At 45.8% G+C, this 23,997-nt stretch overlaps 1 protein-coding gene across 2 annotated transcripts in view; it reads right to left on the minus strand.

The window, feature by feature from the left end:
* Nucleotides 1–22,186, minus strand: part of Prkcb (protein kinase C beta) — a 312,724-nt gene extending 290,538 nt beyond the window's left edge. For both annotated transcript variants that reach the window (XM_004855957.4, XM_004855956.4), the window contains exons 1-2: nt 21,910–22,186; nt 21,218–21,249 (exon numbers count right to left, since the gene is read on the minus strand). In XM_004855957.4, coding sequence (XP_004856014.1) covers nt 21,218–21,249; nt 21,910–22,076 — 199 coding nt within the window. In that variant the 5' untranslated portion in view covers nt 22,077–22,186. The remainder of the gene's footprint in view (nt 1–21,217; nt 21,250–21,909) is intronic.
* Nucleotides 22,187–23,997: the final 1,811 nt, after the last annotated feature.

The raw sequence follows: 23,997 nt of genomic DNA on the forward strand, positions 1-23,997 counted from the left end.
CTGGAGGACTTGTCGCCAATTACTGGAAAAGAGATGAATAATTAAACAGACTTCTCTCTAGAGATACCACGTGGAAGTGTCTGGCTAATAGTGAAAGGTTAGCAATAATAATCTCCCTGTGGCTCACAGCACTTTGGTCTATTTCTAAGTCTGCTCAGGCTTCATGACTGCACAAGTTGTGACAGTCTTTCTGAACTTCTGTTTCCTCAACTCTAAGGTGGGGATAAGCTTGATACTTTGTAAGTCTTCAAGAGCTAAATCAATAGTAAAGAAGTCCCTCATTCCAGGCATTAAAGTGACACAGGACTTGGACGAGACAAGACTGAAGAAAAGATCAGAACAAACACAAACAACTAGCAAAGATTGGTGTCCGGAGATCAAAGCAGAAATGCCCACAAATCAATAAGAAAATGTAAGGAGGGAGAGAGAGTCATAGAAAATGAAATACAATTTTCCGACAAACATGTAAGAAAGATGCTCAAAGCTCATCAAAATTAAATGCCACTTTTCTCTCATCAAATTGGCAAAAATATGAAAAAGCCTGAAAATAACATGATTTGAGAAAGATGCAATGAGATGGAAATACGCTCTGCTGGTGGGAGTGTGCACAGGTTCAGCCACTTTGAAGAACATTTGGCAAAATCTATTAAAAGCTGAATCATTATACCCCATGGCCAAGCCATTCTACTTCTCAGGAATCAGAGAAACACTTGCATATGTGTGAGACATATGTGTGATTCCAAAAAAGGGCCTAAATCCTCACCAACAGGGAGTGACCGATACACGCGGAAAAATCCATACCCTGCAGTACTATGGAGTTCTAAATGGACAACCAGATTTACCACAAACGGTGGCTGCTGAAGAAGGGAGGGGTAAATGAGGATATCAAAAGGGGCAAAAAGGCCTCTAAGCCTTATCTGTGATGTGTCATTTCTCTTACTGAGATTATGCTTATGCATTTCTTTGAACTTAATTTTCTGAACACAGCAAGACAACCTCACTGTCTCATCCATGTTAGGTCACAAAACCCAGCTGACTGCAGAATCACAGAAGATATACTGACAGTGATAAATATGGCCGTAATTATTACCACAGGGCTGAGGTGGCCCTCTTCCCTGATGCTCTTTCTTCTGAGAAACAGTAAACCTCAGCACACCTGGCTTTCTCCAATAGCTTAATCCCTTCCCGGGGGCAATATTAACACTTTGGGGGGGGGGTACCGGGGATCAAACTCAGGTCCTTGCACTTGCATAGCAGGCAGCGAAACCACTGAGCTAAATCCCTGGCCCCAACATTAACATTTTTAATGCAGGCAACTTACAATCAATAGCATTAACAACTGCTGCTCTTATCTACTTTCACTTGAGTGTGAAAGGGAGGGGAAATGTGTTAGAGAAGTAAAAAGACTGTGAAGACGGAATCCAGCAGGATCCCGTGGAAGGTGGGGGTGCAATTTGTCCCAGAAATGGCTGTGAATTTAGAAAGACAAAGTCTAGAAGTTGGACTCTAGCATGATATGCAAAGCCCTTCGTATTCTGAGTGTAAGTCTCTTTCCAGAACCTTCACTCTGCTCCTTCCAGTCTAGTTAGTGGGTAGAATCTGTGCCAAGTGTAAAGAATAAGACCTGTGACAATGGGAGGGAGTAACTGACCAAGACAGAAGTACCAGGTGAAACACGGTGACCAGTCCAGCAGCCACCCATTCTGACCCATTTGCTATTTCTGGCATTCAGAAATCTGAGAAACCCTCTTCACAGACTCACCCCATCTCCACTAAGAGGGAAGAATGGGAGAAGGCTCCACTTTATGTTTCTTGCTTGATCACACACTGGCCCATGCCACCCAAAAAACAGGCTTCTGTTTTGAATCTGTGTATTTTTCTCTTACCCGGCATGTATCATATCTGTAATAATTATTTTTGTATACTCATTTGTAGTCAACTTTCAACTAGAATGTATGCTACATGAAGAGCAAAGACTTTACCTCACTTGCTCACTGATGTATAAACAGTATCTGGTACACAACAGGTGCTCAATAAATGCTTTTTCAATCTGGAAAGCAGGACTACTTCCAGCAATACAGCACAAAGCCTAAAATAAAATATATGATGGTGAGATGGCTCACTGAACAGAGACAGTTGTTAGGAAGGAGAACTCAAAATGTCTGTCTTGGAGGGAACCATTTCTGTTCCCTAAAGGGCATAAAATCCTAAGCTTTCACTAGATTCTTCACTGCTGCTCTGCAAGTTGCCCAAAAGTTAGAACCTTCATGCCAGTGGCACTACAAAGGGGAAAGAGGGACTCATTACTAAGTTTCAAAGTTTGACTTCAGTTCAGGTAAGGCTTTTACTCTTTAACCATTAATGACAAGACTGGTACAAAAATAAGAGCAGCAACTTCCTTCTTAATTTAGAAAAAGAAAAGAAAAAGAAAAAGGACCTACTGAACTCTGAACTTCCTCTCTGTTAACCACAACTTACTATTGACTTTTACTTTGGTAAAAACATTGCCAAGTAAATAATAACCAAGCACCTTGTTGGTGCTGACCAATCATTTCTATCCCAAACTCTGCCTGGCACACTGTCTTCTGAGTGCCCCTTTAATAAAGGAGCCCCTCCTGGTACCCTGATTGGAACCAGGAGTGGTTCCTGGTTAGTTGGCAACCCCCAACTGACGTGAAACTGCCCAGCTCAGCTTTGTGGCTGCTACAATTCCACCCCCAGAGAAGACACTTCCCATAGGAAAACAAAAGCGAGCCCACACTGGCAGTGTTCTAAGGCAGAAATCCACACCCAGATGCCCTGCAGGGTGCTGAGACACTGGGAACGTTGGTCCAGGGCCTGAACTGGGGCCCAGGCTCTGCCATTTCCTAGCTCTGTGGCTGAGGAAGTGACTCACCCACTCATGGCCCACCCATTTTCCCGTGTGCTAGAGAACAAGAAAGCTCATTCCTGATACAGTCAAGTAAACTTCAATGGGACCCAATTTTTCTGCAAAATAACCAATACAAACTCTGGAAAAATTGTTTTAAAATACTTCTTAGCCTAGAGGCACTGCAGAACTAAGAAAAGAAAGCAAATTCCAGAGGGAGGTATAAACTTGAAAGAAGGGATTGGCCATTTCACACTCTTTATCCTGCCAGTAGGCTGCAGTCAGCACTGAATGAGAGCTAAAACTCTAGTATAGAACTCCAAGACTTTCTAGCATGCAAAACAATGGGACAGATTTCAGGTTGGAAAGTGAAGACAAAATTCAAAAATGGAGCCAAAACAGAAGGGAGTCCCAAATTCTTTGAATAAACTCTATGCAGGTATCTAGCTGACTCTTAAACCATGCATGCATGAGGAAGCCTCAAAGAAGACTCAAAGATAAAATTAAAAATAGAACTGACATCTGAGCTGGTGACCAAGAGGCAGTTCATTGTCCAGCAAAGACAATGACCTAGGAAAGCAAAAACATCACTATTCAGAGAAATACAACAGAATCCAGTCTCCACAACATAACGTTCACAATGTCCAAGACGCAATCCAAAACTAAATGACATATGAAAAATCAAGATGAGATGACCCAGTCTCAACAGAAAAGCTAATAAACCAAGAAAAAAAGAGGGGACAATCATGTCTGCTATGTTGGAGAATAACCTGAAATTGCATATCCCATGCATCCAAGCTGCAAAAAAGAGAAAATCCATCTGGAAACAATTTAAGCAATAAGAGAATTAATTACCTGACAAAACAAAATTTCAAAAGGTAGAACTTTATCAAAGCTCCTTAATTCAGGGATGTGATGACACTGTGGAGACGGCCTTCACTCTCTTTCCACACAGCCACTTACAGCATGTCAGCCTTGTCCCTCAGAGGTAGGTGAGCTACCACAGACAGCCCAAGCATCAAGCAGGTATGACATGAGGTACTTCAGGACAAACCCTGGTCCCGTGCCCTTTCCTTTCTGCTTTGTATACTGTCCAGTGAGAATGTGATTCCCGGAGACAGTGCAGCCTCCCTCGGACCAGGAAGGGAGATATCAATGACATTTTGCAAAGCAGATAATTGGGAGGAGCCTGAGTCTTTGATGATTCTGTTAAGTCTCTCATTAAACAACCTTGGAACCACCTCCTTCCAGACACCTTGAGTGTTCTGTTATTAACAGCCAAACCATCCTACTTGGAAAAAAATCAGAATCGGAAAACTAGTAACATTTACTACAAATAGAACACAAGACTGGAAAACACAATTAAATGTTATCATGCAGGTACATAGCTCTCAGATGTGCTTCATTCCTTCTGCTTTAAAGCACTGTCTGCATGCACTGGAAAGATGTTTGAGACATGATAGCACAAACTGGGATATTCTCAACAAGTAGAAGAATTAAAAATAATTTTTAAAAACTTATGCAATCCATGTTGTCTAATGTCATATACTATTAAAATCTAGTGCCTCCAGTAATATACTTTAGATTTTTTTAAATATATATCATCATATTAATAACTACCAAATCTTTACTTCTATCCTTGACTTATCATTCCCAATTGCCTTTGGACACTGAAACCTGGATATACCACAGGTATGTCAAACGCTCTGTATCCAACAAAGAAATCACTGTCTTCTCCCCAAGCTGTTCATCAAATATCCAAACCAAAACTCCCTCAATAGCTGACAATATTCACATTCCTTTTTCCCCCTGCTATGCACCAGCCAAGGTTCCACTATTCCTTACACAAACACTATCATATTCCATCCAGACACCTCTATGAAGTAAGTTCTGCTGTTATCGTTCACTCCTTTTACAAAATGAGGAAGCTAAGGGCCAGACATTTGCCTAAGGTGACAGATTTGAATGGAGATCTATTTCTTTTTTCCTACTTCACAAAGAAAGTCCATCAAGCAAGACTTTCTCAACTGGCCTCTCAACTTCTTTTGTTTGCTGCACACTCTCCCTTCATTTCTCATCTCCATCTGTGTTCTCTCCTCCCATCATACCCAAAGCTGTCCTCCATTGGTTCCTTTATTTGTCTGCTCCTGGCTTCAGCACTGAAAGCTGCCAAGTGCATCATCTTGAGAAGAGCTATGCTCACCCTTGAATCCTGGAGGTCTTTATTCGTTCTTTACAAGTTCCCTGGACTCTTCTTCCGCACCTTCAAATCTTCTTCAAGCTAAACTTCCCTGGGACCTTCCATTGCCTCCTCTTGGCCAGTGTCTCTTCTCTCCTTTGCTTCTCCTCCTGCCTTGCCAACATTTGAACTCTTCCACTGATTTCTCTTCCTTAAAACTCAACTAAGAACTCTGAGCAGCACCCCTGGGGCCTTGGGAATAAGTTATTAAATTCCCATACTTCTCCCCCACCATCACAGCACACACCACAGTGAATTATTCATTTACAGATCTGTTCTACCAGCCAGAAGCATGCCTTCTCTGCCTGTATTTTCCCCTTCCGTCACAGGGTACGCCACAGGGATATCACAGGAATAGGCCAACTAGACCTCTCTGTCATTACTCCTTATGCGTTACTCTCTTACATGTGGATTTTTGAAAAGATACACAGGGATCTCAGACTTCCCACATCAGGTCCCACACCTTGCTATTTCACCTCTTGTGCCCTGGCCAAAGACTGCTTAGGACAACTGGCAGAGGGAGATGAACCTGCAAGCTTCGGAATCAGACTGCCTAGGTTGGTCACCCTCTTCAGCACAGTTGTCCCCAGCTTAGAATGGCTGAGGTTAGAATGAACCCATACCTCAGCTTTACTGTAACCTTTTCCCAGGCTAACAGTGTTCAGTTAAAGACTCTCTCCAGCCAACACTCAATAGGACATACATGTGTTTGCTAGGCTAGGTGCATTGTTGTGCATTTTTAGTTTAGGACAATTACACCTGACAATGGATTTACCAGATGTAACCTTATCACAAATCAAAAGGCATTCTTAGCTTCAAGACCTGGGGCAGGTTACTTAATGTCTTTGTGGAGTTAATGTAACATACCTCCTGGGATATGGTGGCCATAAGTGAGATCATGTGTATGAAGCATTCAGCTCAGTGTCTCAACAAATTAGAACAGCTAATTCCGTTTCATGGCAGTGCCTGCTGTATGCATACTTCTTCTTTCCAAATGACTCAAGGCCTTTAATAGTTCTCAGCCTGTTCCCCAGCCCAGAAACTTAGGCGTGAAGAAATCAACTGACTGTGTTCGCAGGATCACTGAAAGACATGACCTAGAAGCCACTTTCTGGATTCCTTATTTGGGACTATGGCTGAAAACTCCCCCATTGGAAAAAGAAATTAATGGAAACATTTCTCCCACTAGAGAATTTCCACTTCCTCTCAAATGTGGCACTGTTTCATCCACTGCTGTGGCAAACACATACTCCTGGCCCAGTAAGATGGGCTGTCCCACCATCCTGTGCACGGAGGCTGCCTGTCATTCTGCCTCCTTCTTCCATGCCCACCCAAGTCCTTCATCTACAGGAAGTGGCTAGAAACGCAGGCTCTTGTTCAAATAGACCTAAATTCAACCTCTGCTCTGGAGTTCTTTAACAAATTCTTATCTTCTCTAACCCTATATCCTTATCGAAGAATAGGGATAATAATACCAGCAAATCTTAACGGAAAGTGAAGATTCAAAGGGATAAAGTTTGTGAAATGACCAGCTTATGGCAACACTCAAATATTAGCTGCCTCCTTTCTCCTCTTCTTCCTCATCCTCATCTTCAGTTCCAAAGCTCTACCTTCGTTGTACACAACCCTAAACCCAAAGCATAACTGCATATAACATAGGGAAAATCTCTCTATTCTTTCTGCCTTGGTTTTCTCAGCATAAAATAAGAACAGTGACAGCAGCAACCACCTAGGGCTGTTGTGAAAATTAAATGAGCTGATATATATTGAGAACTTAGAGCAATGCCAGGCACATAGTGAGCACTCAGTAAATGTCAGCTTGAGACAGCAGCATTGGAAATCTTATTTGAAGATGTCCAGGAAGTGGAAAATTCCTTCAGTTTATCTGCCTAACTAACATAAGCCCTTCTAGGGACTGTGGAAACCTCTCTCTCTCTCTCCCTCCCTCCCTCCCTCCCTGCCTCCTCTCCTCCTCAACTTTCCCTCTCCTCCTCTCTTTCCTCCCTTCTTCTCTTTCAAGAATGGAGAGGCCTAGCCCTGGTTTCATTTTTATCTTGGACTTGACTTTTGGTCCCATCTGGAGTGCCCTGGCCCCCTGATGGCCCTTGGGCCCCAAATCACAAAAGGCCAGAAGGGAAATACAATGAGGCCAACTGTCACTTGGGCCCCCACCTATGCAAGGACACCAGAGACTAGAAACACAGCCTGAGTCCCAGCCCTTGGCAGCCCCACGGAGACAGCCTCTGCAGAGCGCCTCCACAGGAGCCAACCCACCCGGGCTGGGTGCTGTTTCCACACCTCCCGGCGCCTCCACACAGCCCCACACACCCCTCCTGCCTCCCTCCGTCTGGGTTCCGCTCACAAAACACTTCTTTCTCAATCCGAACTGTCCCCCAGCAGCTCCTTCTCTGCAGGAGAGGGACGGCTCTCTGCCAGCCCTTGACACAGCACTCTGATCCGACACTTCCTCTAAGTGACAGGTCAAGCTAGGCAGCTCCATCAGAACCACTAATTCCATTTTTTTTTAAAGCTCTTATACCATACTTAAAATTCTATTGGGAAAAAATAAGTTTTGTCTGTGATATGCTAAAAATCAAGGATGATATTGAAAATAATCAGGATATTGTGTTGTGTAGGAATAAAATTTCTACTTAGAAAGAACTGAAAACAATGCACTTATATTATCCTTAAAAAGAAATTAAGCCTCAAGAGTCTATGGGCCAATTTCATGAGCTACTTCTCTATATTCGCCATACTAATTTTCAAACTATGTTAACCATTACCCACAGTTAGAAACACAATTTTACACTCTGAACCAGTTCACACATGCCTGTCACATACATATACATGAAGTAAAAAAACTCACGGAACAATACTCTTCATGAGGGTGATGCATTCTGATATTTTCTGATTTGTGCCTTATTTTTTCCTGGTGTTCATGACTTACAAGACTGACTTAATGACCCTTTAGTGGCCAATGGTCCACAGTTTTTAAAATAAATGCATATAGATGAATTCACGAAAACCACAGTACGTGTAAAGAGTCCAACGCAACAAGGGTTTGGAGTCATGGGCTCCGGGTGTAGATGCTGCCTGGCATCACTTTTACCAGACCATATTATGTGAGCTGCCTCACACGTCAGCATCCTCTCCAATTTATCTCCCTTCCCAAGAGCACAGCCTTGTGTTCTTTTCTCTGATTCTCAAGCTCTAAATGCAGTGCCAGTAATGGTAGTATTTAGTGGTGGGATTCAGTAGTAATGGCCGCAGTATTCCGTGTTTTATGTGCACTAAGTCTTGGGGTGTATCACTTACATATAACATCATTTGGTACTATTATCACCTGGTATAAGCAGGAAGCCTTTACTTGGGACCTGACATAGATTCAAGTTCATTTCAGGGGACGCACACTAAACGAGCATGTTTTGAAGAAGGAAGCAATCCCAAGGGCCACACTGAAACTGGTGTGGTAGGTTCCAAAAATGCCACAAATTTCCAGCTTCTCCCATCCAGAGGACTCTTCTCTCATCTATTTCCTCCTTTATTTCTGCAGCAAGCTTATGATTTGCTCTTACAAACAAACTAGGAAAAGCAACACTGCAATTTCTGAGCATGGGCTTAAAGAAAGCCCTGGAGCCTCTCTCTGCTCATGCACTGAGAATGCAGCCACCACCATGTGAGAGAGCTTGGACTAACCTGATGGACAATGACAGACCACCTGAAGAAAGGCCCCACATGTCCCAGCATCCCAGCTGAAGCCCCAGCCTCTGAGTGAGCCCAGCCAAGATCAGACGGACCACCCAGCTGAGCCCAGCCCAAATCAATGACCCACAGAAACCAAAGCTTTAAAAAATGTTGCTTATTTTAAGCCACTAAGCTTTGAGGCTATTTGTTACACAACAATAGAAAATTGATTTGTTTGAAGAGAAGCATCTAGAAGTAGAACCACTGAAAAGTTCTTTTGTATGAGAGATGACAAATGAGCAAATGAAGAGAACTAACCTGTGATCCTGCTTACCCCAAACTCACATCATAGCATTTAAGATGTCTGATGGCAACCAGAAGAGGCAAGAGTTCTGGTCAAGTAGAGAATGAGAAATTCTGACAGGAACCAGATCATTCTAACAGCTAAAAACAAGAAGAAGGCTACTTGATTTCACCCTTAGTAACACAATCAGAACTTACTCTCTCACAAATGAACCCTGGCGTTTGATAAGATAGAGAAGCCTCGAGTTTCACATCTGAGTTTTACTGATCAAGCAAGAGATAAAATTGGATACATCACCCCAGAGGAAATAAAAGAAAACCATTGGCTTTAAGAATTGGAGTAGGGTTTGCTGTGTTCACCAAAACCTGTTTCCTTTTCCTCCTAGATACAGAGCCCACCAACCTGTTGTGATGTCTCCTACATTTGGGGGGGCCTGGTGCCACAGTTCTGACCAATGCAATAAGAGTGGAAGTGCTGTACATCCCTTCCAGGCTGAAATGGTTGTGAAATGAGCGTTCCTTCTCATGCTCCCTGGCCCCATGCACCAGCCCAGTGGAGAGGACCTGGGGCCCTGCCTGCAAGACTGTGTAGAAGACTGTCTGACCAGAACCACCCGCACTGAGCTGTGATGCAAATGAGACATGAGTCTTGTCAAGCCACAGGGACTTCAAGTCTTATCTGTTATATCAACTTCAACAGGTTCTTACCGATACCTTAACTAATATGGATTTTTTAAAATCTAACTCCTAAAAATAGTTTGTGAGCCAAAGTTTTCCTGGTATTAACAGAGCTGCATTAACAGGTGAAGAAACTGTCAGAACGCCCTGGCTTCCTTGTTGTACAGTTTGCAACCGATGGGCAACATTAAAACAGGAAGCAGATGTCCTCCCAAGAAGGCAAACAGCACCATCCCTCAGTGGGTAATTCCAGAAGGTGCCTGTCTACATACAGATTTCACTTCTGTACACAAAAAAATGAATGTCTCAGCTAACATTTCCCAATAATTTAAAACTCTGTGCCTTTCAGACCAGTGCAGTGGTGTGCACCTGTAAGCCAAGGTACTTGGGAGGTGGAAGCAGGATAATCACAAATTCAAGGCCAGCCAGGGCAACATAGCAGGACTTGTTTCAAAGAAAAATTTTTTAACTTTGTGCCTGTTAAATTTTTATTATTAAAGCATAATAGAAAAGTGGGCATACATGAACAGAATCACACAGACACAAAAGTGTACATTCCACATGATTCTACTCACTTGAAGTTCAGGAACAGGTGAAAATAATCATAGGTAATGGTGGTTAGAATAATATCTACTCTTCAGGGAGCCAATAGAGAGATCCAGCTAGAGGTGCCGGCAATGCTCTGTTTCTTGACCTAGGTGCTGGTTACATGGGTATGTTCAGGCTGCGGAAGGCATTAAGCTAAATACTTACACCCAAATCAAATGACTCCCTCTACTCATTTATTTCTTCTCTGTACTGTTCATTCATTTAATAAGTATTGACTGAGCACATACTATGTGCCAACAGTGGATCACAGTACCCTGGAAAAAATGGAAAGTGAGCTGGATATATTCCCCTGGGGAAGACATCTGTCAAATGAATAAAATGCTCAAATATGTCATTAGAAACTGTAAAATGTCAAAGAGTTATGAAATTATACAAGGGGGGCTGGTTTGGAAGGTCAGGGGGTGTTTCTCTGAAGAAGGAACACCTGAGCTAAGTTCTAATGGATGAGTAGGAGGTAAGTAGAAGAAGAGAAGAGCAATCTGAGTTGAAGAGAGAGCATGTGTAAAAGCCCTGTGGTGGGCAAGGGTGTGCCGTGACTGAGGAAAACCGGGTGGATCTTCAGATGCAGCAAAAAAAAAAAGACAGGAAGAGAGTTCAAGATGGGGCTTATGAGGATCCAGATCAGACAAAGACTTGTAATCCAACTAAAGAATTCTGGACTGGATCCTGGAAAGAACAGGAAGCCAGCTACTCAACAATGGATCTACAACTGAAATAACAGGAAGTCCCTCACCATTCTATGTCGATCCTGCTACCCTAGTTGGGCCAAGATAAAATTATCAATCCTTCTAGCCATAAATTTTGCCACATTATTTATCCAGGTAGCTATCCAAAATATAATCCCCCCCAAAATCTAGATAACTATCAAAATTCTCACTTGCAGCACTGCCTAAATTCCAACAGTCTCCACCATTATGGAGGAGAGGAAGAGATTTTATATAGGGCTACTGTCTTAGGTACTTTCTGGTCACTGAGTCACAATACCGACACCCACAACTTAAAGGAGGAGAGGTGCATTTGGGCTCACAGTTTGTGGAGGTTTCAGTCTATAGTCAGGTGGCTGTGAGACAGGGCAGCATAGCACTGGGGCATGGCAGAAGAGAAGCAGCTCATGGCATGGACGCAGGAAGCAGAGAGAGTAAAAGGAGGGCAGGGGACAGACAAAGCCTACCCAGCTGTGCCTCCCATGACACGCCTCTTGGGACCAGATTCCATCCACTAATAGCAGGTCAGCTGTAAACTCATGGGCACAGCCCCATGATCCAATCACCTCCCACCCCCACCATGAGCACAGGAGGCTTGGGGAACCATCTAGATATAAATTATAAAAGCTATCCCCAAAAATTACCACCCTCATTATCACAGACGTGCAAAAGCTCTGCACACTGTACCCTAACCTGTATTATTTGCCAGCTTCTTTGGCCCAAAAGAATACAAAACAGCCCACCCCAAGGGTGAAATGGATTTAAAGGTGACATGATCAGAAATGTATTTAAAGTTGAAATATTATCCACACATTTTCAAAATGAGGTCAGCAGATAGGATGATCACAACTTTCAATTCAAGTTTCTGAGGTTTCCCACAAATTAAAACATCACAAGGGAGGAGAGAAAAAATTTCTCAGAAAGCATTATGCTCACTTATATACAAGACACCTTTCTGCCTGCCTCTCTTTCTCTCTCTCTCTCTGTAGCAGAGCCCAGTGTGGTATCCACACCCATTCTTACATCCTCTCTTTGATTCAGAAGCTTTCACCTTGCTTCCCAATAAGACTATAAACTCAGGAAGGACGAGGGCAGTGCACAGTGCTCACAAGAACAGAAATAGCAGCCATTTCTGAAGTGCTTACTATAGGTCAACCAAGGTGCTAAGGAAACACTTGACACTAGCTCTACATACTGGGTGTTATGCAGAAACAAAAGCAATAGAGGTTGAGTAATTTGCTCAGGATCCTAAGGCAAGAAGTCAAGACTTGAACCAAAGCCTGTCTCCCAGGCACAAAAGCAGCCCCAGTCCTCAGCACATGCTCAGGAAGCACTTGTCACTGGGTAAGTGACAGCAGTAGAGAGAGAGGAGTGGGAGGATTCCTTTCAAAGGAAAAATAATTTCTGTGGCCCTCCGCACCTAAGGATGCAGTGAAGAAAGATACCCATATTGTTAGAACCATAAAAATAATCTTGTAACCACCGCCCCCCCCAATAGAACAATCAACAGTATGACTGACATCAAATTCCAAATGTCTCTTTAGGATGTGGAAAATAGCAGTGGCCCCTAGATGCTCTGGCAGCACTACCCCACCACCACTCCTCAATGACCTCCAACCCCACAAGCCCGGAATTTCAGGACCTGAGTCATGATATTGTTTTAAAATTCATCTCATGCTTCCCTTTCTCGAATATTAGGCCGTTTCACTCACCCCCACACAGGCACTCTGAAACAATGACAACAAACACTTCCTAGTGACTACGCCAAGCCCACGTCCCGCCGTGGGAGCAGGGGACATTTACCTCCACCAGCTCCTCTCTCACCCACCCTTCTCCCTGCTCCCCGCAGGTGTGCTGTTCTTGCTCCTTTTCTCCACCTGTGCTGTCCTCTGCTCCCACCCCCTTGTCAATCTGGAACTCCTATTGTAAGACTGTTCCCAAATGTCATCTCCTCTGTGGATCTTCTCCACCCCTCTCAGAGCAGTAGGGACGCCACCTAGAGTGGTCTTGCACCCTGGTGCAGCACTTCTTGTTAAGTCTCAGAACTAATTTGGCCATGTGCTATTCTTCCTCCAAAAAGTCAGGAGAAACTTAGAGGGCACAAATACAGTCTTACTTCTTTTCCAAGTCTCTACTGCAACCTGACATTACACCATATATTTTATTCTAAGCTGTTTGTTTATTTACTGTTCTTCCCCTTCTGCTAGAATGTAAATTCCACAGAGGCAGGGCTGCTTTGCTCACTGCTTTAGTCCAAGTGCCCAAAATAGTACCTGACATAGGGAAGGCAGTCCATAAATATTTATCGAATGAATAGATTTGTTAGTGGGTGAATGGATGGATGGGACAAGGGCTGCGTAGACGTGCAGATGATGAATGGACAGGTGAGCTGATATAGGCAGGATTGTGTTTTACCTGCCCCCATGTTACAGAGCCATGGAGAGAGTCAAGATTTAAAATCAGGTCTGTTTGAGCCTGGATTCTCAAGCCCAATTTCAAGCTGCCTCCCTAGAAGCCCAAAATTTCATCTCTTTACAGCACCAAGGGGAAAGGGGAAAAAGAACCTTAGAATTCCCTTTGGAGCATGGTTATTGTGGAACAACTGATATTGCATATCTTCAGCCAATTAATTTCCATCTCCTTAGCAAAGGCCAGGATTCAAAGAAGAGGATCAGACCCCATCTGCTCCAGGTTTGAGTTCCCCTTCTGACTCAGGAGAACTTTCCACAAGGAACAGGAGATACCAGGAAACATAAGCAGGACAAAGAACAAAGAAAAGGTAACGACAATGGTAATAATGAAAAGACTGACACCTCTGAATACAAACTACGGTCTCTACCAGACCCTGCCCTTACTGTGCCTTGCTACCCTCTGGAACATCGACCCTCCTGCCAACAAGAGTTTTCCTTGCAGGAGAAACACTGAAACTCTCCTTCACTATTCATAAGGAGGACCAGTTAGTACAAAACCAAGTCCAGAGTAGAACTGGACCAGGCTCAACATTGGAAAATAAATAAATAGTTGGTTTATATGTAGAAACTAAAATGTATTTACCCTCTGACAATTTCTCATAGTTTTTTAATAGCAAAAATAAAGAAAACTCAATGACCATTTACAAAGTTACCCAGATTTGTATTATAGAGGAGCCAAAGACATGTTAGCAAGAAACTGAAATTTTTCCCCTTAATGGAAAGAGAATGAAGAATCTTTTTCCTTATGGGAATCAATATTGTTTATTGTGAAACTATTTAAAAATTATCTTCCAAATGAGAGAAGACATGCCTAAGCCATAGAAATCATGTAAAATACAATGAATAATCTACGAGAGTGGGATGCGAGGTAAGGAAGGTATTTGGGAGCCAATGCCAGTAATCCCATTCTCCTTGAAAACTGGCTTTCAGCTCACAAATGCTTCTCACCAAAATGTTGTTTTTATTTATTTTCCACCTATTGGCTTAGACTTGCTCTTCCACTTCTGAAATTGCCTGATTTTTCTGCTTCAGAACAGTCGCCTCAAATTGCAACCCTGAAGAAAAAAGGAAGTGAGCTCATTATTTGAGTAATTAACTATGAGGGGATGAAGCTCTCTGTCACGTCGGAAGAGAAGCCATCCTAAGGTAGCAGTCTGGTGCTGCCAGATACTCCTTTTACAGATATGGCACAAATAAAGAATCCAGGGTCCTCCCCAGAATGTCCCAAAGACAGACATTTTGCATATCTTTATCCAGGATAGGAGCAGTTTCATGATACAGATTTTTAGCTCTAGACCCTTGTCAACTCACACTTTCTCCAGTTACCACAAAGAATGAGACACTGGAATTCAGGTTTTTTTAATTTCCAGACCAAAGGCTTTCCCAGCTCCACCTCCAACCCTTACATGAGCTAGCTTTCTCATATACATTCTCACAGAACCTAGTACATTTCCTTCAAAGTGCTTAATAAAAGTCAAATGAAATCTCAGTGCAACGATCTGCAGGAAGTTTTATCTCCTCCTGTTGCCCTGCAAGCTCCGTGACAGTAGGAATCTCCTGACCAAATTCAGCATTGTTTTTTCTCCACCTAAAATAGTTCCTGATGCACGCACATAATCAATGAGTACTTTGTACAATGATGGAGGGAAAGAGGCGTGGATAGATGAATGGATGGATAAAGAGAAGGAAGGGTACATCCAAGGATAAATGGCAAGATGGATAAGTGGAAAATGGATGTATGTAGTGAAAAGACAAATCTTCTAACAGATTTTTAAGCAGTCATCACGCCTCCAAATGCCATACATAAACACTGGAGATGTTGTATTCTCTATAAAAAAAGGGGGGGGTCAACATTCTATCTATGGAATATCATGTAATTTTTGGTAGAGAGACAGGATCAATGAATTCAAAGAACTCGTGAAAAGAAGGAGACTAAGCCTGTGATGCCATCATCCCAAGACAGTGAACTTCCCAGTGACACATCTGCCAACCCAAGAACCAACTGGACTGCGGAATCAAAAGACCAGAACACGGACTTGAATTATACTCAGGAACAAAACCATCTGCAGCTTAAAAGCACCAAAAGGAGATGCACGTTTCCAAAATCATGACGTACTGATCTATGTGTACATGAAGATGGAACAGATGGAGACGAGAGAGGTAAGGACTAACAGCAAGAATGTGAAGAATGTGTATGAATTACTTTCAAGCCCTCAGTTCATCCTGTGACCAATGATCTTCTCATATGTTTTTCTTCATTGAACTACATACACTATACACTTGCTTATCTGGTTTGGGGCAGTACCTGCAGAATCACTAGTATTAGATATAATGTACTTTTAAAAATTAGTTTCTAAGAAACTGTATATCATATCAAGTAGATTTTCAAAGGTCATATTTCCCATATTTATTTAGAAATGCATTTTGTGCCCCTTGACAAAGCTTCGGGCTTCCCTGGAGTGCTCTAGAGATCAAGATGAATTTGCTCTTGCCTCTCCAGCAAATCATCCTTCCTTTTTAAGACCCAGTTAACCCACTCCGAAGGTTCTTATTTCAACTGGGACACTGAGCCTGAAATCCCACTTCAAGTGAAAGAAATGAAAAGGGTCAAACCATCAAAGATGAAGTCAAAAAGCCTCTCTTCTTGTAGCCACATGGAAATCACCCGCCTCCCTTCAGAATAAATCAGGTGAGTGAGGTTTGGCTCACAGGCCGCTAGGATCTGCTTCTAGAAAGGGCGAGAGTGAAACAGAGTCCATCTCTGGTGACGTGCGGCCTGTTTTGGTGATTTTTTCTTCAATGGCTCTACGATTTTACTGAGAAAGTTCAAGCTACAGTGCACAGGTCCCATTATAAATTCATGGGGAGAACTATACCCAAAATAAAATTAACCTTTAATTAATTTTCTTTCATCTTTTCTTGCTTGCTTGCTTGCTTGTTCTTTTTCTTTTTTGTTCTTTGTTGTAGAGATCAAATCCTGGGCCTTGTGCATGCTAGACAAGTGCTCTACCATTGAACTATACCCCCAGCCCTATTTCATTTCTGTTTGGGGGGTTTTTTAAAGTGTATATTTTAATCTGCATGTGTTAATTGCACAGTAAAATAAGCATATTCCATAGGATTGGTAGTAACGAAAACAGCAAAATAGATTGGTTTTGTCTGACACTTTGAGGTTTTTTTTTAAATAATTTCACTTAGAAGGTTAAAAAACATGTTTTTGAATTTACACAGGAAAGGGGAAAAGCTGATTTACTCATTATAATCATCCATTCTAGCTCTTCAGAGTCAGAAAATTAGTGCCCTGGGGTTTTTCTAGAGTGTCTATGGCAAGTTCAGATTTTTCTCACAAAGAACGATGATGTGAACCAAGCGGCCCCCCGAGTCCAGACACTGAAACACACACTCACGGGTGTCGCCCAAAGCCCATGGAGAAACCCAAGTAAGACAACCCGTCTAAGCGCACGGAACAGGCACAGTCATTTAGCGAGTTCCAGAATTAACTCTGTCCCACTCTGACGGATTCGCACGGCTGATCAAGCAGTGACTGTCTCACCTAGTGCCATTGATGCTTACTGTGGATATTTTTCTTGTACGACCTCATTACACTGCACTACAACCCTAAAGGGTAGACACAAGTATGGCCATTTCACAGATGTAGAGACCAACGCTACAACAGGAGGATGATTTGCCCCAGGGTACTCAGTGAGTACAGGGCAGATCAGAGGTTAGAGCCCCATTCCCATGCTATGAATTCCTTTTTTTTTTTTTCAGTAGTGTGGATTAACCAAGGGTTTTCTCACTAAGCTACATCAGCAGTCCTCTTTCCTTTTTTATCTTGAGACAGGATCTCACTGAGTGGCTAAGTTGCCCAGGTTAGGCGCCAACTAGAGATACTCCTGCCTCAGCCTCCCAGGTGCTGGGATTACAGTCTTGTACTACCATGCCCAGTTCCCATCCAAGGAATCATGAATCTCTGATATTATTACTTCTTTCTGCTGAAGTGACTTCCTTTAAAGCAAACAAAATAAAACAACTTTTTTTTCCTCTGCCAAACTGCAAAGTCCTCTTAGGGCAAGAACTGAATTCCACTCAAAGGCTTGTCTTAATTACAAGTAAAGCAAAAACACAGGCTCCAGGCTCCTCCAATGAATGCCATAAAGACAGGTCTTCCTTGCTTGTATACGGGGTATTGTTTCTACCAAGAATTTAGGCAATTTCGCAGCAAGGATCCTCAGCCTCAGTCCCCTGTCACTAGAGGCATTCTTAAACTACCTCACAGAAAGCAGTTTTATTAAAAACAAAGAGTGGAAACAAAAAGGGAGAAATTATGTGGCAGTCAACCTAGAGTTTTGTCCTCGAGCAGTACAAAGAAAGAAAATCTATTCTTAAGCTCCCCTGAGCACCTAAAACTCCATAATTTCCAGTGGTTTATGGGCTTCCCATCCTTCTTCTCCCAGCCCATACCAGCACCCCAAGTTCCAGGGCAGCATGATGGAGCAGGGCCAGCTCCAATGGCCCCCCTGCCTTACGAGCGCCCTCCACACCCCCTACCCAACAGAAAGCCCAACAAGGGCTCTCTCCTCTCTCTGCTTCTCTTTGGAAATGGAAACAGTGCCTCCCCCCATCAGCTCTTGGACAGAGCATGGCCACCTGAAATAAACACTACATTTCCCACATGTTCCCTTGTATGCTTAAGTTCTGGCTAATAGGATACAGGCTGAAGTATCTAGAGACAACTTCCAAAGTGATGCTGAGCATGTGTCCTTCGCCTTCCTTTGCTGCAGTTCTGCTTCCTGCTGACTGAAAGAAGGAAGTGAAGTCTGGAGGGTCCAACATCCTTCTTGGACCATAACTGTCTCTCCTTAGGGATGGTAGGGCAGAAAGCTGAGAAGAACAGAAGGAACTGAGCTCTGGGCTGCTGACTTAGGTAAGAGAATGAAACGTTTTGCATATTCTGTAATAATCCTGATCCCATGTCAAGTAGATTCACTTTAAGAGGAAATACTTGGTGGCAAAAATAATCACATAATAAGAAGCTCCATGATTCCAAAATTCCCAGGCAATACTGAGTTCCAGGGATAAACTTCCCTCCTTCCTGATGTTCCACATCCTAAGCATCTCAGTTGTAGGGACTGTCCATCCGTTCCACCCTTTCTCTTCTTCCCTCTGCTCCAACACAAAAGAAATACATTGTCCAAGCAGTGACACAGATGACCAGATGTTCACAGCTGGATGTTTACTCCTACCTAACAGCCATCTCCATACCAAAGCAATCCTGCAGGGCCTGTCTTCTCGCACACAGCTGTCCCATCGTGGCGGTGGTTTGGGGACAACCGTAAGAGCCTGTTTTCTGAGTGCCTACCCTGTGCCAAGCTCTGATCCAAGCATCTTAGATATTGCAATGACTTGGAGCTGCTCCACAACTCTAAGGTATGTACTATTATTGGCCCCATTTTACAGATAAGGAACCTGAGATAGAGAGATACTAAGAAATATGCCTAGAAGTCTCAAAGCAAGGATTCAAACTCAGTGACATACCTGGTAGTTTGTACACACACCCACTACCCTACACTTTTCCAAAGGAAGAGGAATGAGGAGGGAAAGAGAGGTTATTTTACACACACACACACACACACACACACACACACACACACCAGTCTCTAATGCGTACATACTTCACTAGAAACTTTAATTTTAATGTTTTCTCATTACACCAGAAAATTCCTAGCATTTCCAGGCTTTGAATAGAAGGATCTCTTGCTTCAGTTGTGTCATCCCCTGCATATTCCAAAGTGGATTTCCCAGCCCTCAGTAACAGTGGAGACACAGAGGACTAGAAGCAAAACTGTTTAAAAATCACCCCTGACTTCAGCAAGAGACAAAGACAGAAACCAATTCATGGAAGTGAAACACAACCTCAGAGAAGAAATTACACATTCCAGCACCAAAATGTCTCTGGTACTTTGTTTGAGAGGTGGAGGTTCTAGAAAACAATCTATACTATTTCCACCAGGGCCTACGTTGTTGCCACTTAAAAGGATCTGGAGACAGGACCTCTGGGTGCTGCGTGAAACTGAGGCTCCAAGTCTTAGCAAGAGGTGCTGGCAGGTGTAGGAGGCTCCTTGGCTGAGCCCACGCTGGCCCAGACCTCAGACAAGAGCCTGCATCTCAGAGGACGGGGTGCCGTGCCAAGGGTCAGCGTTCACACAACGCACCAGGCCGCCCCTACTGGGCCTCCACTCCTCTTCGCTGGAGGGTGCAGGGGCAACAACCAAACTATCAGTGAGTGCTAAGTCACATTTCAGACTCCTCGATGCTCAAATGCTTTCTTCTCCTGATATAAATTCAGATCGCCTAGGTGATCCATTTACTCCCAAGACACACACAAGAAATGCTCCACTTCTCAACTGCACCTGGGCTAAAAGTGGGAGGAAAGGGCCCACACATGTGCACGCACGCACACATGCACACGTGCGCACACATGCACGCACTTTCCAAACCAGAGGCTGCAAATCCAAATGCCTGCATGGGGCAGAAATGGGTGAAGCAAGCCGGGGAGAGAGGGATGGAGACAATATGGAGAATGTGTGCCCTGTCTACAAAAACAGCAGTTCCAAAGAACTGCTCTAATGTGGAAGGAGGACCATGGTTCACCAAAGTTGAAGGTGGAAATTCAGATATGTATATAGAATCACTCCGTTCTGAAATGTTAACATCAAGTTCACAATACGCTTAAGACATCCTAAGGGTTAAACAAGTCTGCAGGTGTTAGCTTCGGAGAGCCAATGTGCCACCTATTTTTTAGACATTAGCCCCAGAGCCAGGCTTGGTCATGCTTGCCTGCACCCCTGGCAACTTAGAAGTCTGAGGCAGGAGGATCACTCGAGCCCAGGAGTTCAAGTGCAGTCTGGGCAACATAGCAAAACCTTGTCTAAAACCCTAAAAACATAAAATTTTTAAAAACTAACAGAGACAGCTGAAGCCTCCTTAGGCCCAATAAAAAGGCCCACTCTTAGGCCGGGCGTCCCTGGTGAGGGTCAAGGGTCTCAAACCAGAGGCAAGGACACCGCTAACCAGCCACTCCGAATTATTCTCATCAGTACCCAGAAGCTAGAAAGGGCAGTTTAAACTAGGGTCTGAGAAGCACCCCATGTGGAACCACTTCTTTCAGAGAGGGCAGAGGCGCAGGAGAGAGCACCGTTGCTTCTCTAGGGGACGCACCATCTGCAGAGGAAGCAGCCACCTGCGGAGACCTCTCTGTAAAGCAGGGAAGAGGTGAAACCCCACTGAGCGGAGGAGGGCAAGGGTAGGCCAGAAAGGGACTGTGAAGACACCTCCTCCCCAAGCAGGAACGACCAAGCCAGGAGGGGCTCCGGAGCCTGACGCCTCCTCAGGGGAGGGAGGAGGGGCGCCCCTCTGCTACAGCTCTGTGACACGAAAGGGCGCTGGGCTCCACCAGCTTTTCCCCGAAGGAGCATCTCTGTCCGCCCCCCCCACACACACACCCCTTAAGAGGACCCTTGGGCGATGAAGAATTCCTACCCCGGGAGGGCACTCGGACACACACGATTCCTCCGCGCTGCCTAACTCGCTCATTTCCATAAAGTCCTTTGCACTCTCTCTTCCCACAAACAGCAGAAGCCCAGAGCCCGCGACGTACCTTGACACTGGAATCCCTGCTTCCCGAATCCCCTGCAAGAGTACAAGGAGGCTCGTCAGGCTGAGACCCGGCCACCAGCTAGCCCCCCCACGAAGTCACCCCTCCCCGGGCTCTTCCCCAGGTGCAGCCTCCCCGCCACAGGCGGGTGCCCCAAGAGTCCCGCCTGGGGGGCTGGGGCGGTAGGTGGGAGCTCGGCGGGAACCCTCAGCTCCAGTCCCCCAGGCGGGAGAGAGGAAACTGCGACCACCAGGAGGCGGGATGGGGGAGCGTTTCCGTCGGGTGGCGGCGGCAGGCAGGCAGGTGATCTGCCCTGAGGTGCCCCAGTACCCTCGGGCAAAGAGGAGCGGGAAGGTGCACAGGGGAGCAGGAGAGGGGCCCGCGGGGGCGGCGTCCCCTGGGGGGACCGGGACGGGGGGGGGTGCCCCCGCCTCGGGGTCGAGGAAGAAGGGGGCCCGCAGTGGTGAGGGGAGGACGGAGAGTGGAAGGGGAGCCCAGGCGGCGGAGAGGCGCGGGAAGAGGCGACCCAGGGCGCTGCCCGGGCGCGGAGGAGGAGAGGATGCCCCGCGCCCGCGAGGAGCTTCGGGGGGAGCCCGGGGCGCGGGCCGGGAAAGGAGGGCTGGCTGGGGGCCCGGCCGGGGGGAGGCGGAGGCGGAGGCGGAGGCGGGGGTCCCGGGCGCCGGCCGCGCGCTCACCAGATGAAGTCGGTGCAGTGGCTGCAGAAGGTGGGCTGCTTGAAGAAGCGGGCGGTGAACCTGTGGTTCTTCACCTCGTGCACGTTCTTCTGGCGGAGCGCGCCTTTGCGGGCGAAGCGCACCGTGCTCTCCTCGCCCTCGCCCGGCGCCGGCCCCGGGTCAGCCATCTTGCGCGCGGGGAGCGGGCTCCCGCGAGGTGCCGGCCCCGGGGCCGCCGGCCCGGAAGGCGCGCGAGGAGCCGGTCGCTGCCGCCGCTGCCGCCTGGCCCGCGGGCGCTTCCCCTGCGCCGGCTCTGCGCTGAGCCCGCCTGTCACTCGCCCAGCTGCGGCCGCGGGTCCAGCTGCGCTCGGCACCGCTGGCCCCAGCTGCGGGGGAGGGAGGCGGAGCCCCGGCGGGCCCCATCCTCCTCATTTGCATCGCGCCCAGGCCCCGCCCAGGCCGCCAGCTGCTTTGCATACCGGCACCCCCGCTGCTGGGGCCTCCGGGCGAGCGTGCTCCGCCGCAGCGCTGCGGCGCGGGACCAGCCCGGCCCCCACTCCGTCCTCGGCCCGGGTCGCACCTCGGGTCCTCCCCCCACGGCCCCCCGGGAGTACCGAGAGCGGAAGGCCCTGCGGGAAGTAGGGTTGGGGTTGGCAGGGTTGGGCGCAGTGGATCAGCCCTGGCCTCTGCGGAGACTGGTACCCATCCGCCCCCGTCACCCCATTGGTCATTCTGCGCGCGGCTCCCACAGGGACGGGCTCTCGCTGCCACTCATCCGGAAAGGCCCGTGGCTCCGCACACTTACACACACACACGCACACGTTCCGCAGAGGTAGGGGAGGCGCAATCTTTGTTTCCTATAAGTCCAACTCCACTGCATAGAAGAGTCTTGGCGTTGCTTGCGCAAACACGCGGGAGAAAACGCCCTACCTCTGTCCATCCCCTCCGCAAAGACTCGATTTCTTCAACTATAAAATAGGGCTAATGCGGAGAGAGAGAAATTTAATAGATCAGTATTTTCCCCAAATTCCATCCACTTCGGACTCGCCTTCGCAGACAGTGGTCCAATTTGTGCGCTATCTGGTTTGATCTCTCTGAGTTTGAATAGCAAGAAGCATCTTTTTATTACAGTCTCTCCAGGTATTGCATCTGCCCAAAGCATCCGAGACTGAGGGAGGCCTTCTTTTATTTGTGCAGAGAGGAGATTGGCAAATGTTACAGAGATGTATTCAAGACATTAATATCCAACAGGAATGCTCTCCTTGATGCAATTTGAAGGATGGAAGGGTAACTTAGAGGTAATAAATGTCTGAATGTGTAGCTCGGCGTTAAGATTGTAGATACAATCTACGCACTGTATCTAAACGCCCTCCAGCATGCCCTGCACTCTGAGAATGAAACACTGCACTGGACAATGAACTACTCCTCACTTACGCTGGACAGCACGGAGCTGCTTACCATCACGTCCCAGTGTGTCAAGTCCAGTGCCTGACATCTCCTAAGGAAGAGCCCAGTAAATACTGGATAAGCGAGGGGCCGGGGATTTAGCTCAGTGGTTCCGGCCCCTGCCGCGCAAGAGCAAGGTCCCGAGTTCGATCCCCGGTTCCAAAAGAAAAAAAGAAAAACATTGGGTAAGCGAGTGGGTGAACTAGCGATTGGAGACTCAAAGAGCAGTGTCACTTTGTCCCTACCCATGGTCAGTAGATGTTCAAAACAATAAACATCAAGTGCTTGTTAAGGGCCAGGTACTCGTGCCGTCTTTAGTCACAATGACTCTGCGTAGATTTGGTAAGTTTCACTGTGAATAAGGACAGCGAGCTCTGAGTGACTAAGCTATTCACCACACACACTGTCGTGGAGTGGTGATTGGGCAGTCCTAGCTACAAAGCTCACTGATGACAAAGGGGTGAACCTGAGTAGTGGTAGAGCTCCGGTCCCACTCTGATAATTTTTGCCTGGAAGCTACTGAGTGATAAGTCATTATTAGGTAGCATATGGAGATCCATGGCTGTAATAATAGAAGGTCCTTCTCCTACATAGTAATTCAAAGGTAACAAGGAAAAAATAGCATTCACTTTTAAGGTCTACATGTTTTGTGAAACTGGATGT

This window comes from Heterocephalus glaber, unplaced genomic scaffold (genome assembly GCF_053883595.1).
Source record: "Heterocephalus glaber isolate CG9 unplaced genomic scaffold, H.glaber_assembly_v1.0 deba00000943, whole genome shotgun sequence".
Lineage (NCBI taxonomy): Eukaryota > Metazoa > Chordata > Mammalia > Rodentia > Bathyergidae > Heterocephalus > Heterocephalus glaber.